Source organism: Hyperoodon ampullatus, assembly GCF_949752795.1.
Source record: "Hyperoodon ampullatus genome assembly, chromosome: 17".
Taxonomy (NCBI): Eukaryota; Metazoa; Chordata; class Mammalia; order Artiodactyla; family Ziphiidae; genus Hyperoodon; species Hyperoodon ampullatus.
The window spans coordinates 59,108,545-59,126,455 of NC_136930.1; the positions used below are offsets into that span (position 1 = coordinate 59,108,545).

Here is a 17,911-nt window from a genome sequence, read left to right on the forward strand (position 1 = left end):
TTTTAAAAATGTAATAAAATATTTAGTATATGAAATCAAGGTATAGACTTTCTGGAAAGTAGAACAAAAATACTAAGATGAAAAATAGGCTGTAAAGTATTTTTTAAAATTGGATCAGTGGTCTAGAAGATTTTATGTTCAGCTTAAAAGTTTCCAGAAAAAGAAAACAGAGAAGATGAAGGAAAAGAAATGATCAGATAATACCCCCCCAAATCCCTAAATTGAGGGTATACAAAATGCCCGAAGTACACAAAAAGGAACAAGGTAGTTAGATTGATAGAGAGATAATTGATAGATAGATAGAGATAGAGAGATAGATAGATAGAGCAAGCAAGCAAACCATGGTGAAATTTTAGCAACTTGAGGTTAAAAACAAGTTTCTAAAAACTTTCAGAGGGTAAAGATAACATACCACATACAAAAGGCTGGGAATCAAAATGTCACTGAATTTCTCAAGAGCAACACTGGAAGATGGAAGACAATAGAGAAATGGCTTCATAGTGCAGATATAGCATCATATGCCCAGTTTAATTACCAAGAATAAAAGTGAAGCATAGGAATCTGTGTGGTTGTGATGTAAGAAAGTTAAACTCTCATCTTCCAGAGAAGAAAGTCAGTGGATAATATGAAAATTTGAAAAAACAGCAGTATAAGCCGCATATTGGGGTATAGTATTGAAAGCACTTGTTGACGTTTTCAGACTAAGTACAATTTTACTTCATAAAAATTAACTCTAGGGCTTCCCTGGTGGCGCAGTGGTTGAGAGTCCGCCTGCCGATGCAGGGGACATGGGTTCGTGCCCCGGTCCAGGAAGATCCCACATGCCGCGGAGCGGCTGGGCCCGTGAGCCATAGCTGCTGAGCCTGCGCGTCGGGAGTCTGTGCTCCACAACGGGAGAGGCCACAAGAGTGAGAGGCCTGCGTACCGCAAAAAAAAAAAAAAAAAAAAAAAAATTAACTTTAAAAATCCATAAGATTTTCAGTTGAAAGATGTGAATTTTTAAAAAATAATTACAGTAACTACCTGAATGAAAAACCAGAAAGGGAATATCTATGCATGCGTTGATATAAGTTTTTTAAATTCTGTATATCAAAAATCACCAAAATTAAATTTAAAGGTAAATGGCAAACTAGAACATTTTTCATAGTAGATAGACAATAGGTATTTGTCAGCTTCAATATTGAAATTTCCTATGCATTTTGGGCAAAGTTTTTGATTTGTGTAGTATTGAAGGGATAACAGGGGATAAAGGGGGCAATTTCTTAACAGAACTAAAAGAATCCCACCTTTTTTTAGCTGCAAAACTGAGATAATCAAAACAAAGTCCAATTTTTTCATCAGAGCCTTAGCAGTATCCAGAAGATAAGGAAAGTGCTGGATGCTGATAAGTAGAATTGGAAATGGGAAGACCCAGAATCTTAGGAGCTACAGACTCTCTAAAAACACCTTAGCAACTGAAGGAAATCCTCCTGCCTTTTCTAATAAAGATGTTTTCTCTTTTACTTAAAGGCAGGCCTCATCATTTACCTGAGATTCTAACCTTGGCCAGCGTGTCTAGTTCTCCTCCTGCCCTAACCCTTCATTCCTCAGAAGAAGTCAAATGCAGAAGAAGGAGTTATAGATTTACAATTAGTAAAATAATTGCCAAGCTTTGGGAAAAATATGGGGCCATATTTATGAGAATAAATGTTGATGGTATTCAATTAAGGAGGAAGCAAATATCATTTTAAATCAGGCTGAATTTATGGTTATGGTTGAACTTATCAGAGATTCTGAATTTAATGCTCTCACTTAAGTATCTGGGGGTGAGTAATGAATTCCTAGACTCAAGGCTGGGCTGTACTAGACAAGGTGAAATTTCTTGGTACAAGAAAAAGGAGGAAACTCTAAGACAGAGAAAACAGGAATGCAGGAATGCACTAATTATACGTTACCACTCACCAACCTCTAACCAAGGAGTCACACCTCTGTCACTAAGAAGCTAAATCATTAATTTAGGGAGTCATGATGGGCTTTTTTTTTTCAATGAAAGAGACTAAACAACAAATATCTGAACATAAGGCATGTAGTAAAGACACTTATTTTACAAAATTTCATTCCAATTATACCGTGTGTATATATATTTATATACACATGCATTTATTATATGAACATGCAAATATGTGTATATTTATATACATATGTATATATACATACATATATATGTATATGTGTCTATATATGAACATGCATTTATGCATATTTGTTATGATTTGGTTATGTCTAAAATTTCAGTATTTCTTACTGAGTGTCATGGTCAAAAATATTCGAGAACCAATGTTCTAGTTGGTGAGAGATGACCTGGTACACACAGGCTAGCAGCAGCAATAAGGGATTCTTCTGAAAGCTCAGCTTCACACTGGAGAGTCCTAAAAGACAATGGAGAAGGAATGAAGTTTCAATAGTGACATCTTGTTGTCCCTTCAACCTGGGGGAAAGATTACTTGAAGGAAGGAACTTTAGCAATTCATAATTAGTGACCTGAGGAGGACAAAGTGGCCCGGACTGGGTAACAACAAAAAAAGTGAGTACCAGTGTTGGCTGGAATGAGTGATCCCAATCAACAAAAAGGAAAGAGGTCTGCTAGTGGGGGAAGAAAGGAAGAGTACATGGGAAGGGAAGAATATGAATGACCCTTCCTCATGTGACCAGCAAATTCAGCGGTAAAAGCTCGTGAAAGAGAGCCAGGCAGGTAGAACCACTAAAAGCACTGAAGGTTTGGGTCACTCTCTAACAAATCACCCCAACCACTCAAGGTACTGGCTTTCTGGAAATTGCCCAACATTTATCTCACTATCATACGCTGCTAGCAGAAAAGCAAATGGATACACTCCCGGAAAGAAAATTGGAAATTTGTATGCAAAATCATAAATTATGCAAACCATTGCTTTGATAATTCTAATTCTACCAACCTCAAAGAAAAAAATCAAAGCTATTCAGAGGATACAATAAGAAAAAAAGAAAACCAGCCCTGATTACAGATAACTGTTGCTACCAACTAGGTTGTGAGTTTCCTCTGCTGTGAATTTCACAGAATATCAACGTCTGATGAGGACTCTCCATGACAAGACCACTTTATAATCATGTGTGATGGAAATAAAAATAAAGACACTGTGCAACCCCCAAAATAACCGAGCTTCCCCCTGACGCAGATAACATGAGCAGCTATCATTTATTCTGCAAAAACAATTCTGTTTGTGCCTTGTTCATCCCTCCTCTGCCATAAAGGTTATTAAGATAACCGATGATGTGCAGCTCTATTTACAATAGCCCGGAGATGGAAACAAACTAAGTGTCCATCATTGGATGAATGGATAAAGAAGATGTGGCATGTATATACAATGGAATATTACTCAGCCATAAAAAGAAATGAAATTGAGCTATTTGTAATGAGGTGGATAGACCTAGAGTCTGTCATACAGAGTGAAGTAAGTCAGAAAGAGAAAGACAAATACCGTATGCTAACACATATATATGGAATTTAAGAAAAAAAATGTCTTGAAGAACCTAGGGGTAAGACAGGAATAAAGACACAGACCTACTAGAGAATGGACTTGAGGATATGGGGAGGGGGAAGGGTAAGTTGTGACAAAGCGAGAGAGAGGCATGGACATATATACACTACCAAACGTGAAATAGATAGCTAGTGGGAGGCAGCCGCATAGCACAGGGAGATCAGCTCTGTGCTTTGTGACCACCTAGAGGGGTGGGGTAGGGAGGGTGGGAGGGAGGGAGACGCAAGAGGGAAGAGATATGGGAACATATGTATATGTATAACTGATTCACTTTGTTATAAAGAAGAAACTAACACACCATTGTAAAGCAATTATACTCCAATAAAGATGTAAAGAAAAAAAAAGATAACCAATGATGGAATTACCTTCGCTTCCTTTCAGCACCCAATCCAAATATATCCTTGTTCATGCAATTTCTTGCTGATAGCTAGAGAAATGATGATAGATAGATAAATGATAAATAGGTAGATACATAGATAGATTTTTTAAAAACCCAATTTTTTAAGAACGCAATTTCTTTGAATTGTCCTCAAAATCATCTAATATGAGCCCAAATCTTATAATAAGCTTCCCCTAATTTCTTTCTGAGATGCCCCGTGGTTCCCTATACAGTGTGTTACATGCTAGTACCATTCAAGATGCAGAAAAGAGAAGTTAATTCATTGAAATGGATACCTTAGGGTGTTAGGGCTTAATTCTCTCACAGAACCCTGTTGAAAAGGGCTGCAGAGCTTTCCATGTATCATCTTATTTAGCCTAACAGCAATTCTAGAAAAGAAGAACAATTATTATCATTCCTGTCTTACAGACAGAGAAAGAAACTGAGGCACAGACTGGCCAGGTAGACTAAGATCTAAGGATCTGAACCCAGGTAGAGATGTTTCACCACAGAAGTTATCTGGCTTCCACCAAAATGCTATTACAAATTACTTAGTTATCTAGGGTCAAAACCTGGTATCAGACTTATACGGTCACGAGCCTGACCTTCCACAGCCAGCCAGAGCTCCACTGAAGGCCAATCATCTCTTACCTCCAAACTCCTCTTTCCCTTCCCATTGTCACTCCACTAGTTCAAGTCCTCATTATCATCCTTGAACTACTGCAAAAATGTCTTAACTGCAGTACTTACCTCAGGTCACCTCCTCCTATAATCAAGCATAAACTCTCAAAGAACAATGTTCCTAAATATTGGGCTGGCCAAAAAGTTCATTCGGGTTTCTCCATAACATCTTACCAAAAAACCCAAACAAAATTTTTGGCAAACCCATATATCCCTGTTCATACAATTTCTTGCTGATAGGTAGAGAAATGATAGATAGATAGATAGATAGGTAGATAGATAGATAGATAGATAGATATTTAAAAAACTAAACTCTAGAATTTGTCATTTATATTCTTCTAAGAGTCGACAACTGTGGTCCACTTTTCCAAACTTATTTTGCCTGACCTCCCTCTGTTTCAGATAAATTAAACCACTCTTCATTTCCTGAACAAGTCCTGAATTTTCCCATCCTTATGCCTTTGTTCCACTATTTCTGTTCAGCCTACATCTCCAGGTTTCAAAATCTTATCCATGCTTTATCCAACTTAATGTCATACAGTCTTCAAGGCAACATGGTTTAGTAAAAAGACAAACAATGAACACGGAATTATAGATTTTCCAAACACTTTTTCTTTGGCCTCCATTACACCCATGTTCTCACAGCAAAGAAATGAATTTCCTCATCCTTTATGTTCCCATGTTACTTTGCCTATGTTTATTTACAGGAATTACCACATTCTGCCTTATGCCTTAGCTATTTTTTTTACTTCATTTTTCTACTAGATTATAAAGTCCTTGAAAAGGCAAAACATCTTTTTCATCTTTGATTCATGCCATGAAGTATAAAATAATTATCAATTCATGAATTGAATATTATGAATATTCACATTGTCAAATGCAACACTGTTTTGTAGTCCTGCCTCTCCTAAAAGTCTATGTTTTCTTGCTAAGATTTCAGAGATTCGGTAGGAGAGTCTGCCTAAGTTTTTTAATACTCTGAGATAGCATTTGGGAATAGGGACTCACCCAAAAAAGAATCTAAATTTTTTTCCTTTCTCCAGGAGCAATCATTTGAAGCTATTCAGAGCTTTGCCTGTATTCAAGTGATACTACATCCCTTCTCCTTCTTCAGGTGGACACCAGGTTTTATGAGTTGGGTCCACCATCACCCAATATGCAGCACTCCTGAGGCTTAGCTAACACGATGTCCTGCCCATATGTATGTGCCTTTGTTTCTGACACCAATTCCTGGTCTAAAGGATTCTAGTCCATGAAGCAGAACTGGTTTCATTCTACCCAGCTATTACAAGCCATACAGAAGTCACACAGAAAGAACTCCTGGTGGCCACTTTCTTCAGCTGGGCACAGGGAAGGGCAGGACTAGTGCCAGGGGGTTGAGAATGTGGTATGTAAATTGGTAGACTTGATAGACTCCATTCCAGTTCAAAAAACTTTTAAAATAATTATTTAATTCTCCAAGAAGCTCACTTCCCTAGAAGGAGGTCATTTAGCAGTGGGAGAAATTAACTTATTTCTCAAATTTCTAGGTAAGTTATAGTTTGAATTTTTTACTTAAACTCCTACATTTTGGGGTTTTATTTAAATAAGAAATGCACTAAAAAATAAATGTTAAAAATGTGGGCAATAGGAAGATGTTTCCAAAGAGGATAGCATTAAACATTAAGTATATAATGTTCCCATCAGTGTTCCTTCTCTGCCCCTCATTGTTTCTAGAAAAGCAAGAAGTCAAGAGCTTTGTCAGAAAAGCAAGAGGGTTTGGTTGAAATTAGCCATATAACTGGACACTATGTAGGGCTGACCTGCCTAACATATAATCGGAATTACTTTGTGTTCTACCAACTCTCCGCGGCCCCAGAAAAGGGACCTAGGAAGGAAATTCAGAAAAGAGCAACAAAATTAAGGAGCTGAGAGGCTGATTTATGAGGCACATTATGAGACCTAAGTATCATGTGGCTTGGCTGAACAATGGCTGAATGAAGACGCGGTGCATGTCTATGAGCTTACAGAGAATGTGATCACCGAGGAAAGGAGAGAGATGGAGTTGTCCTGGGGTTGATAACACCATAGTCACTGCTTTTTTTGGTTTCATTTTTAATATGGGATTCTGTGCTTTATATTTCTCTTTCCTGCTACAGAAGCCACTGCCAATATATTTTAAATCTTTTATAATAAAGAAAAAGATAAAACAACAACAATGGAAACCCTTGTAAAAGTTTACCTTTATAAAATGTAGGAAGTTCTCTAAATGTATTCTCTAAAGGTAGGAGCATTGACTGATAAGTCATAAGAATATAAATCCATTAACAGTTCATCTGAGATAGAGAGGGAGAAATGAGTCTCTGGTACCACATCTAAGGTAAAGAAAAGGGAAGAGAGAAAGAAGTGAAAGGGGAAAAGTGAATCCACCACAGTACTTGCACCTTCTAACCCAGTGGAGTCACCATCTTCGTTGGTAGCCAAGACCAGTAACTCATGAAAAGTCTCTATTACGGGGTCCCCTAACTTCCCCAGAGACCTCAACTGACACATGGTTTATTTCACACAGGAGATCACCAGCCTGTGTGCTATCCTTTAGACTCTGAGTGCGCGGAAAGACTAAGAGAAGGTGCATGTCAGGGGCAGATGGGTGATGGCTGATAGGACCAACTTAGCCTCTACTGCCACAAAGGAACAAACAGCCTCCAGTTCTTTCTTACCTCATTGTATGCAAAGCAGTGACAAATGACAAAAATTCAAGTGAGGTTTGCAGTGTCTCAAAAGGTCTAAAAACAACGGATCCATCCTTGAAATAGGTGTTGGGGGTATTATGGAGAATATGACCTGCTCCCTGTCCTCAAGGGCTCCCAGGCAGGAGAGGGAGACAGACACAGAAATAAGCTCATCATTATTCTTCAGTGAGTTAAGAGATAAAAGAGAAAAGCAAGGGATGCTGGGCCTTCAGGGAGAATGAAATCTATCCTAGCGGAAAGGATTCAAGAGACGGTGTCCTGGAGGTGGCAAAGCAGGACCTGACATGATTGTCATCAGATGTCTTCATTTTCAATTTCCATTTGTTTTAATGTGGAGGTCCTTATCCTTTATAGCAGATGACAGAGTGGAGATTCCTTCTGGGGTGACAAGGTCATAATGTAAGAGGTTTGGAGAACTTAAGGATGACACTTCCCTTAAACATTAGAAGCTGCTCCGTGGTGGGACAGACTGAGAAGCTGACACACAGAGAAGCACTAAAGATAGATAGAGGGATGGAGTCTTCATGGCTCCGAGGTCCTGATCTCAGTTGCCTCTGAGCCCTAGTGGCACCATTCCCACACCATTATTATGTGAAATACCACAGCCTCTGTCCAATAAAGTCGTCTTTCTGGAACTAGGTCCAGTTTGGTTTTTATCACTTTCAGCAATCAAGAGACCTGAACGGCAGCACACGTTAGCAGTGACCTGACATCTTCCTTGTCTTAAAGTTACGTTTCTCCTCTCATCCGCCCCTTCTCCAACAAGAGTCAGCCCAACCTCCATGCTGCCAATTTCTCCTTGTTCTGTCAATTCATACATTGAAAACTTGGCCTATAGTCTTGCCTCTCCAACAGTTGTGCTCCTAGTTGTTCCATATCAAGATTTCCGAAGGCCAGCTCCCATTTCCAAGTACACTGAAGTGTTGTCTACCAAGAGCTTTCACCAGAAAATCCAGCTGAGTGGATTGAGTGTTGGGGCCAAGAATCTATATTTTTCATATACAATGGAATGTTACTCAGCCTTAAAAAAGAATGAAATACTGCCATTTTCAGCAACATGGATGGACCTAGAGATTATCATATTAAGTAATTCAGACAGAGAAAGACAAATGTCATATGTTATCACTTACATATGGAACTTAAAAAATGATACAAATGAACTTATTTACAAAGCAGAAATAGATTCACAGACATAGAAAACAAACTTATGATTACCAAAGAGGATAGCAAGGGGTGGGGAGATGGATATAAATTAGGAGGTTGGGATTAGCATATACACACTAGTATATATAAAACAGGTAAACAATAGGGACCTACTGCATAGCACAGGGAACTATACTCACTATCTTGTACTAACCTCTAATGGAAAATAATAACCCACATATATAACTGAATCACTTTGCTGTATGCTTGAAACTAACACAACATTGTAAATTACCTATACTTCAATTTTTTAAAAACTCATTAAAAAAAGAATCTATATTTTTCAAAAATACACCCTGGTTGATTCTGACGTACAGCCAGGTGGAAGCATCACTAGACCATGAAGCCCATCAATTTGAAGAGTATATTGAGTGTCCTCGACATGGCACAAACTAACTGTCCAATCTCTCACCAAGATTTACTGCTCCGTCTGCTTTTCCTCAAAGAAAGCAGAATTCGTGTAGGCTCGGAATTATGTAACAGCAGTTTGTAGCTGCTCAGAGAACTATACGGAAGGGCTTGGGATGACTTCATGCGGGGAAGCAGGCAAGGCAGAGGCAGACCTGCACCCTTACATAAGCTGCCTTTGATTTCCTTCACGCTGGAGCTGGATGACCTAGAGGAAATTTGTTTCCTTTTAAAGCCTAGAGCTCCATCACACGCCTGTATAATTGTTCTGAAAAGTGTCTTTCCAACACGACTACCCCCAAAGGAGCTGGGGATCGTTATCCCAGAGGCAGCAGCGAAGCTGAAGTACAGGGGAGACTTTTTTTTTTTTTTTTTAAACCATCAAGCAGTGTCAACTTTGGAGCAGGCAAACTGCTCCGCTCCTCCTGAGAGATGACAAGCGTTTCACGGCAGTCACTTTCGAAAGTAGGTGCCAGGTGGGAGAGGGATCGGATTTGCTGGAGTGTCGGCTCAGTAAAGCAAGTACCTTCCTCAATTCGCTGAGGTTTTGACAGGGGCTGAGCTGGAGGGACCTTATACACTCTCACAGGCTCTTGTAGTCTGACATGTGCTGTTTCACAGGAGGCGTGACACCACTGGTGTTTCAAGGTTTTTCTCTATCAGGCAGAAAGTTTTTATGTACCTCGGGCTCTTATATTGTTATTTCATTATGTTTCACTTGTATTTCTACCAAACCTGCAGAATCGGGGGTTTTAAGAACCAGCGGGGCTTGGAATGGTTCAAGTCAAAAGAACTTTTTGCCTTTCGGTAAACAGCATCATCCGCCATCCTCACTTTGAGACTTCTTCTACTTTCTGCGCCCCCCGCCCCGCCCCCAGCCACTACCTTCTCCCTTCTGTTTCTCCTTTCCTCCCTCTCTCCCCTCCCCCTCTCTCAACACTCTCAAAGCGTGCCCTAAACGGTGACAAACTTGCATGTGCTTCCTTTATGACTAAACCCCCGGGCCTCTAGCCAACCCCTCACAGATGGTCCCAAACATCGGACACCCCTTTAGGGGAGCCCCACGTTTGCAACCTAGCTGGGAACGGCCAGGGTGGAGGAGAAGCGTGACGGGGAGTGGCGGTGTCTTAGTCCTGGGGGAAAGCGAAGCAGCTTCCAGGAGGAAACGGGCGTTTCCTTCCCACGCGCTCGGCGAAACGCTGGGTCCTGGCCCTGGGCCTCCACCCAGCCCCTCCCGGCGCTCTGGGAAAAGCCAGTCGCTACACACAGGCACATGCAGGCCCCGGGGCCGCGCCCTAAGGAGAGCGGCACCCACGGCCAATTGCTATGGCAACTCCGGGGCTCGTTCCATTCCCCACCCCGCCGATCCCCCCGCCTCCTGCCTGAGCTGCAGCCAACCGGCTTGTGCGCGTCCCAGGAGCGCGCTATAAAACCTGCGCGGTGGCGCCGGGCAGGGGCGAGCCCGACCAGGAGCAGGGCGCGCAGATCCAACCTCCGACCTGGAAAGCCCTGTGAAAGCGGCAGGAAAAAGCCTCAACATGCAGAGTGCGCAGAGCCTGCGTCTCGGTCCACGCAATCAGTGCCTCTGCCTGGCTTTCCTGCTCTTCCATCTCCTGGGACAGGTGAGTGGCACACTCGTCAGGTGCCTCGGGTTACTTTGCCTTTCTTGGGCGGCCCCTGCTCGGTCCCGGGTTGCTCTGCCTTCCAGGGTCCCTGCTAAGAAGTTTCTCCTTCTGATCTCGCCCCTCCCCAGGTCCTTGCGACTCCGCGCTGCCCCTCCTCGTGCCCGGCTCCGTGCCCCAAGAAGCCGCCGACCTGCGCCCCCGGAGTGAGAGCCGTGCTGGACGACTGCTCCTGCTGCCTGGTGTGCGCCCGCCAGCGCGGCGAGAGCTGCTCCGTGATGCTGCCCTGCGAGGAGAGCCGCGGTCTCTTCTGCGACCGCAGAGCGGACCCCAGCGCCCAGACTGGCATCTGCATGGGTAACCCTGCCCCCTCCTCCGCCTGACCTCCTGTCCCTCAACTAGCGGAGCTGCCCGCTGTTTCCTCTCCCCTTCCCCCCACTCCCGAGAGGGTGATGAGCAAATACTAACAGTGATGCCGTGGGTGATGTTTATGGAGCGCTGTGTGCCTGCCGGGGATGGTCTGGGGGCGCGTGGGGCTTTGCGGAGCGCCAGAAGCCAGAAGGGAAACCTGCCCGCGGAGGTGAGAAGCATGTGCCTCCTTAGAGAAGGATCTAGATAGACAGGGAACAGAGCAGACTTAAGGGCCAGTGAAGTCATTTCCTTTGGAAGTTACCAGGGGACGCTTGGGGGGTGATGGAAGCTTGGGCTTACTCACAGGCTCACAGTTCCCCCAACTGTAGCCAGGCTGGTTTGTTTTCACACCTGTAATTGTCCTACATGAGCCAAAGCAGCCACTACTCTCCTGGGATGACTATGCAACCCCTGTCTGGGCCGTGAGTAAAATAAAAATGCAGGCAACCCGCCAATCCAGGATGGTGAAACTTAATCAACTGGGGATCAATTTCCCACACGGTTCAGCATTTAGTTGGAGACCTGTCCCTGCCTCCCTGGATAAGAGGGCTTGGAATAGCCTTTTAGTTTCTTCTCTAAACGAGTAATGATTTATTGTGCTGGAATGCCAAGGAATCCTCATGCCCTTCCCAATTTGACCAGTGAACCTGTTTGGAGGCTATGAAGAGCACTTTTTTCTTTTTAATTCTGAGCTTCTGAAGTAGGAGAATCTAAGGAGGTTCCTGTGAAACGACTTTATCATTGGGAACAACAGCTGAGGACCCTGGGGAATGTCACTTCACGCTCTGCCCGTCTTTCCTCATGCGTAAAATGAGTGGCGGGACTGGGTGGTCTTGAGTGTTTCTTCTTGCACTGGGAGGCCTCCATGAGGACATCTCTCTGCTGGTGATGGATCAGCAACCAGATGGCCTCAACTAGAAAAAGAATGATTTGGGGCTTGGAACATGCGCTGTGGCTCTTATATAGCCCCTTCGATGCATTGTGTTCTTGATTTTCTCTCTCCCCCTCCCTCTCTGCCCTGCTTCCCCAACATTCTAGCGATAGAAGGAGACAATTGTGTGTTCGATGGAGTCATCTACCAAAGTGGAGAGACCTTCCAGCCTAGCTGCAAATACCAGTGCGCCTGCCAAGATGGGCAGGTTGGTTGTGTGCCCCGCTGTGAAGAAGACCTGCTACTGCCCCAGCCTGACTGCCCAGCTCCGAGAAAAGTTAAAGTGCCTGGGGAGTGCTGTGAAAAGTGGATCTGTGACTCCAATGAGACGGGTACATTAGGGGGCCTCCAAACCCTTCCAGGTGAGAAATTCAACATACCTGAAAATGATCACAGCACAGGAATAAGTGCAGGCAGGAAGCATGTATGCTCTTTGGGATCTGCAGTGAGAAACTGGCTTCAGTTTCTGGTCATTCAGTTGTGGAGTCCAGCTTGCCCACTGAGATCAGACACATCATGTGTTGGAATCCCAGACAAGTTATTGAAGTACACACAGTCTCTCCTGAAGGAGAATCACTTCCAGTGGTTCTGTTGAGCCATAGGAGTGATTTTTCTTATTACACGACTGCCATTTATATTTTAGTCTATCCCACTTGACCCTTGTTAACATTGCAAAGATGTGCTTTGGCAACTTTATGCAAAACATGCAATCAATACAGCTTCTATACTTGTGGCAAGTGTCAACTCCATGGGAACACCATTTAAGCCATTTGCAAAGGGCCTGGTGATGGCTCTTTCTTTTCTGGACTCTGTCAACTACCTATGCACTCTTAAGACCAGCTTCCCTAAAGAAGGCCATCCCTGGACAGGTGTCACAGAGAAATGCCACCTTTCCAGGTGCTGCAGGAAGGATCAAATGACACTTCAGGATCTTTGTTTTGCTTTTCCTTTTGTTTTGGCTTATAAAGGAACTGATTTTTTTTTTTTTTGAAAAGCAAGCATTCAAGATCCAGTAGAGAATATTTTAGAAGCCATTAATCAGCCAGATTATTTATACTGGCAGTACACAGAACTTTACAGTTTTTCTGAAGTCAGAAATTCTCAGCCATGCTTACAGATAGGAAAACTGCCATGTAAGAGAGGAGATTTGCCCTAGGACATGCATATTAAGTGTTGAGACAGAACTGTCTGTCATCAAAGTCCCAGTGACCATATCCTACAACCCAAATAACCAATTCTACCTCCCTAAGGCAGAGCATTACCTCCATCACTATTCTGAGTTGGTCGGTTCTACTTACTCATCCAATTACAATTTTTTCATTATCCTTTCTCTGGACAAAATCACACATTGAAAACATTACGGTTTATGGAATGGTTTTTGATGCTATACTGTGCTATATTCTTAAAACTACTAAGCTTCTCAAAGAGGTTCTCCTAAACTTCTTATGAACAAATCGGACAGTCATTCCACAAAGATTTCTTGAAGGCCGACCATGTGCCAGGCCTCGTGCTACCTGTTAGGGGTTTATAAATACAGAGATCCAGATGCCAACCATGTGCCAGGCATTGTGCTACCTGTTAGGGGTTTATAAACACAGAGATCCAGGTCTGCCCCCTGAGAACACCTGAGTTGCACAGGTACCGAACTGGATGAGACGCTCTTCCTAATGATGGTTGAAAGGACCACTTTGCCATCCCCACATTTTACTCAATAACACTGTCCTTATTTCAACATCCTGTAGCCTACAGGACCGAAGCCACTCTAGGAGTTGCAGTCTCTGACTCAGGTATCAACTGCATTGAGCAGACCACAGAGTGGAGTGCGTGTTCCAAGAGTTGTGGCATGGGTTTTTCCACCCGGGTCACCAACAGGAATCCACATTGCGAGATGGTGAAGCAGACCCGGCTCTGCGTGGTGCGGCCCTGTGACCAAGAGCACAAGCAGCCGACAGATAAGGTATGAGCCTGGGAGGAGCCCCCACCACAGAGGAGGTGGCATTGCCTTGTTTGGGCCTGTGTTTTATTTTTTGTTGTTGTTTTTCTTATAAGGCAAGGAATAGTGACTTTATTCAGAAAGCCAGCAGACCGAGAAGATGGTGGACTAGTGTCGCCAAAAACCATCTGAATGGGGTCTGGATGACAGTTTATTTTATAGAACAGAGAGGGGGAGGAGGTGAGGAAATAAAGTAAAAAGACCATTGATTTTGCAAAATATCTCCAGGCTTGGCCAGCATCAGGGAGGGGATGTGTTAATTTCTTCTTTTCTGCAGGCATTCACAGGTGGGCAGGGTCAGATTGTCTCCCTGTGAGCTGAACAAAGGCACTTTAGTTTAACATTCAGGCATGGGGCAGGGTTCCCTGAGGCAGCCCATTATGTATGATTATAAAAACAAAAGCAACAAAAAGCAAAGCTTAAAGTAAAAGAAACAGATCCAACATGGAGTCAGATTTTGCTCTTCCCTGTTACAATTCCCCACTGTCTTGTCCATTCCACACTCCTGTGGAAAAGGGGGCAATGACCATTCTAACTGCTTCTTGCTGTGTCTTGTCAGATGGATCTTTCTGAGAACATCCACCATTGGTGCCAGTTGTTCCAAATGTTGAGATTTGTCTTCTTTTGTTCCAGTTTGGAAAGTGTTTACTTTACACCTGTAGACTTAAAAAAATATTCACAACCTAAAAGTTGAGAGTTATGTTTTATTCGGGAGGGGGGCCTGGGCTTTAGAATGTCACTGTGAAGCTGACTTCAAGGTCAGCTCTAATGAAGGAGTTTACCGTCTTTTATTTTCTCTTTAATGTATTGAAATATCCCCAGCAACTCACAGCAGATGAAGAGAGAGGGGCCAGACCACTACAGTAATGTCCCCAGTTGAGAAAAGTCTGGCAAATCTCATTTCATCCTGGAAAAAACTGGCTACTCAGTGGTCAAACATGATTTATTTTAGAGAGGTCATTTCTGAGCTCAGCTTTCTTCACCCTTTAGGTTCAGTCTGAAGGAAGCAACAGAGTAGGGACCACATCTGCCTTCCTCATCCCTCAGTCCCCCACATCCTAACTGGGATGTACTGTGTGCTTGATAAACAACTGTTGATGAATAAATGAATGGATGTCTGGGAATTATTTTCTGTATTTCAAAAAGCCTAGTATGACTAGTACATTTGCCAGCATAAGGCTATCTGTGCCAAATAAAATAGCACATTTCTTTCCTTTTTTGCTGGAATGATATCAACTCAGTGTGTTAACGCTGAGTACAAGGCATGCAGATCAGAAGCTCTGATTGGTTCCTGATGACATCACAAGCCTTGTTAGCAGAGCTCTAGGTCAGATAAATGCAGTACCCAAATAGAACTAGTGTATGGACCCTTGTACAAACCTAAGGCCAAAATAAAGCTGTCCCTAACAATGAAAGATTTACTTATCTCTCCACTGAGGCAATATCATCTCATGCTTAAGGGTGCAACTCTGGAGCCAGACAGCCTGGCTTTAAATCTTGGCTTTCCACATGAACTAGCTATGGGATCTTGGGTGATTTTCTTAACCTTTAAGCCTCAGTTCTTTCCCCCATATAACAGAGACATTAACAGTATCTATCTCAGAGTTGTCATGGGGATTAAACAGAATGAATTTGCGAAGTGCTGGGCATAGATTACTCTGTTAACATAAATATCATTACCTAGTATGAACCATAATTTCTATTTATTGATAAAATAAGAGTCTCTAGTGGTTGCATTGTTATATGGCTACTTAGCTGTATGACTTTTTGAGGTCCATTCTAACTTTATGCTTCTTCCACCAATTTAGAAAGAGCACCTAGAAACACCTTATTCTCTGTTTCTGTCCTTCCCTCTGTCTCTCTCTCTTTCTCACACACACACACACACACACACACACACACACACACAGAGAGAGATATTGCAGACCTTGTACCTTTTTGTGGATATTGGCAAAAATATACACTAAACATTAAATATTAAAAAGGAAAAAACAAGAAGCCTTTAAATATTGTCAAGTACACAGTAACTTGCTTATTAAATAAGCCATTTCCATGTCATGACTTTAAAATTTTGCTTTTTCTATTGCTTCTTTTTCCAAAAATTCATATTTTTCTTGTACCTTGCACCAAGTTTAATATTGGGAGATATTATATTTAAGACATTTATTTATAGTATATATATATATGTATATATATATATACATATATATATATATATGTATTTCATTAAGGGGCCAGAAATTTGTTTGGAATCTAGGGAAATGCCAACCTAATAATCATTACTTCCTTATCACCAAAAGATTCTTAAATGTGAGATGGTGCTTCTCAAAGCGTGATCCCCAGACCAGCGGCATCATCTAAGAACTTGTTAGAAATGCAAATTATGGGACCCCACATCAAACCTACTGAATCAGAAACTCTGGGTGTAAGGCCCAACAATGTGTGTTTTAACAAACTCTCTAGATAATTCTGATGTACTCTTACTACAGTTTGAGAGCTACCAATTTTAGAGAATTCCAAGTCTCATCACTCCACAAGCTGTGGATTACAACTAGGAAGGTGAAAAGCAGTGGAATATTGTGACAAATTAGGTGAAGAAATCTAAGTGGGAAATTAACATATCATCACTGTCTTACTGAATTATCAATATTGGGGTTCCTCTTCAACTCTTACCAATGGAATGTTGAATAAATTCTCCACTTACCATGCCTTCATGGAAACTAACCTTAAATCCCACTGTCTTAGACTTTCCTGAGGTCACAGTGTAATAGAAGGAATGGGCTTTGTGTCGGACAAATTCAGGTTCTAGATGTTTTCTGATCACTTTGGCCTCTGAGACTACGTTTACTCATCTATAAAACTTGGACAGTTGCTCTTTATGTGAATAACTGCTCCTTGTATGAGTGAGTGTTCCTAATAAGGTTAAGTAAGTTAATGTCTGAAAAATATTTGAAACATTAGTAAGCTTGCAGTGATGCCATATTTATTCCATTTCTCTTTATAACACCTAAGAATGTATTGGGCTAATAACAACGCCAAAGCCTATTTATGGTGGTTTGAAAAATTAGGTTTCTTTATCATACATATGCTTTCATCTTCATGCTTATTCCACATGGTCAAAGATGGTTATATACAATTAGGCATGATTTCCACATTCTAGATAGGAAGGCAAATGAATGCAGGAAGCGATTAAGAACTGTACCCATCTGAAGGGCAAAAGATTTCCCAGAATCCCTTGGTTTATGTATCACTGGCCAGAACTTGGCCACAAGGCCGTTGCAAGCTCCCAGATATTCTGGGGAAGAATATACTTGTAGTGGACCACATTACTCAAACAAAATTAACATTCTGTTAGCAAAGAAGAAAGAGCAACAGATTTTGGGTAGGCAACTAGCAAGTTATTCCATATGCCTAGACTGATCCCTTGGAGGAATGATGGCCATTTCATGCATCACTCCTTTTCTTCTTTCTTAGAAAGGGAAAAAGTGTCTCCGCACCACCAAGTCACTCAAAGCCATCCACCTGCAGTTTGAGAACTGCACGAGCCTATACACCTACAAGCCCAGGTTCTGCGGTGTCTGCAGCGATGGCCGATGCTGTACCCCACACAACACCAAAACCATCCAGGTGGAGTTCCAGTGCTCCCCAGGGCAGATCCTCAAGAAACCAGTGATGGTCATCGGGACCTGCACCTGTCACAACAACTGTCCTCATAACAATGCGTCTTTCATCCAAGACTTAAAGCCAAACACCAGTAAAGGAGAAATGTAATGTGTCCCCTAAGAAGCCCACCTACAGAGGCAACCTGTAGCCACCCACTATCAGATGACTATAAGAAAAATTACAAAGAATTATTATCCACATCTGCGTCTCATGTATTTTCTTTGGTCATATGAGGTCAGTTATGTCTGTTTTTTTTTTCATGAAAGATATGATTAACTGTAAACTTGGAATCAAGGTAAGCTCAGGATAGTGCTTAGGGATGACATTCTTTTGT

The 17,911-nt window shown here is 42.2% G+C and overlaps 1 protein-coding gene across 1 annotated transcript; it reads left to right on the forward strand.

Annotated features, from left to right (window-relative positions):
• The first annotated feature begins 10,480 nt into the window (after positions 1-10,480).
• On the forward strand, positions 10,481-17,686 carry CCN3 (cellular communication network factor 3). The gene is made up of 5 exons (XM_079722490.1): positions 10,481-10,579; positions 10,711-10,936; positions 12,029-12,283; positions 13,664-13,878; positions 17,389-17,686. Exons 1-5 carry the CDS (start codon positions 10,496-10,498, stop codon positions 17,683-17,685), a joined length of 1,077 nt encoding a protein of 358 aa, XP_079578616.1. The 5' UTR covers positions 10,481-10,495; the 3' UTR covers position 17,686.
• Positions 17,687-17,911: the final 225 nt, after the last annotated feature.

Excerpts from the sequence above, each read along its gene's own strand:
- CCN3 (XM_079722490.1), top strand. The coding sequence starts at position 10,496 with ATGCAGAGTGCGCAGAGCCTGCGTCTCGGTCCACGCAATCAGTGCCTC. Across the intron at positions 10,937-12,028 it reads CCAGACTGGCATCTGCATGG|CGATAGAAGGAGACAATTGT; the intron begins GTAACCCTGCCC and ends CCAACATTCTAG. Across the intron at positions 12,284-13,663 it reads GGGCCTCCAAACCCTTCCAG|CCTACAGGACCGAAGCCACT; the intron begins GTGAGAAATTCA and ends AACATCCTGTAG.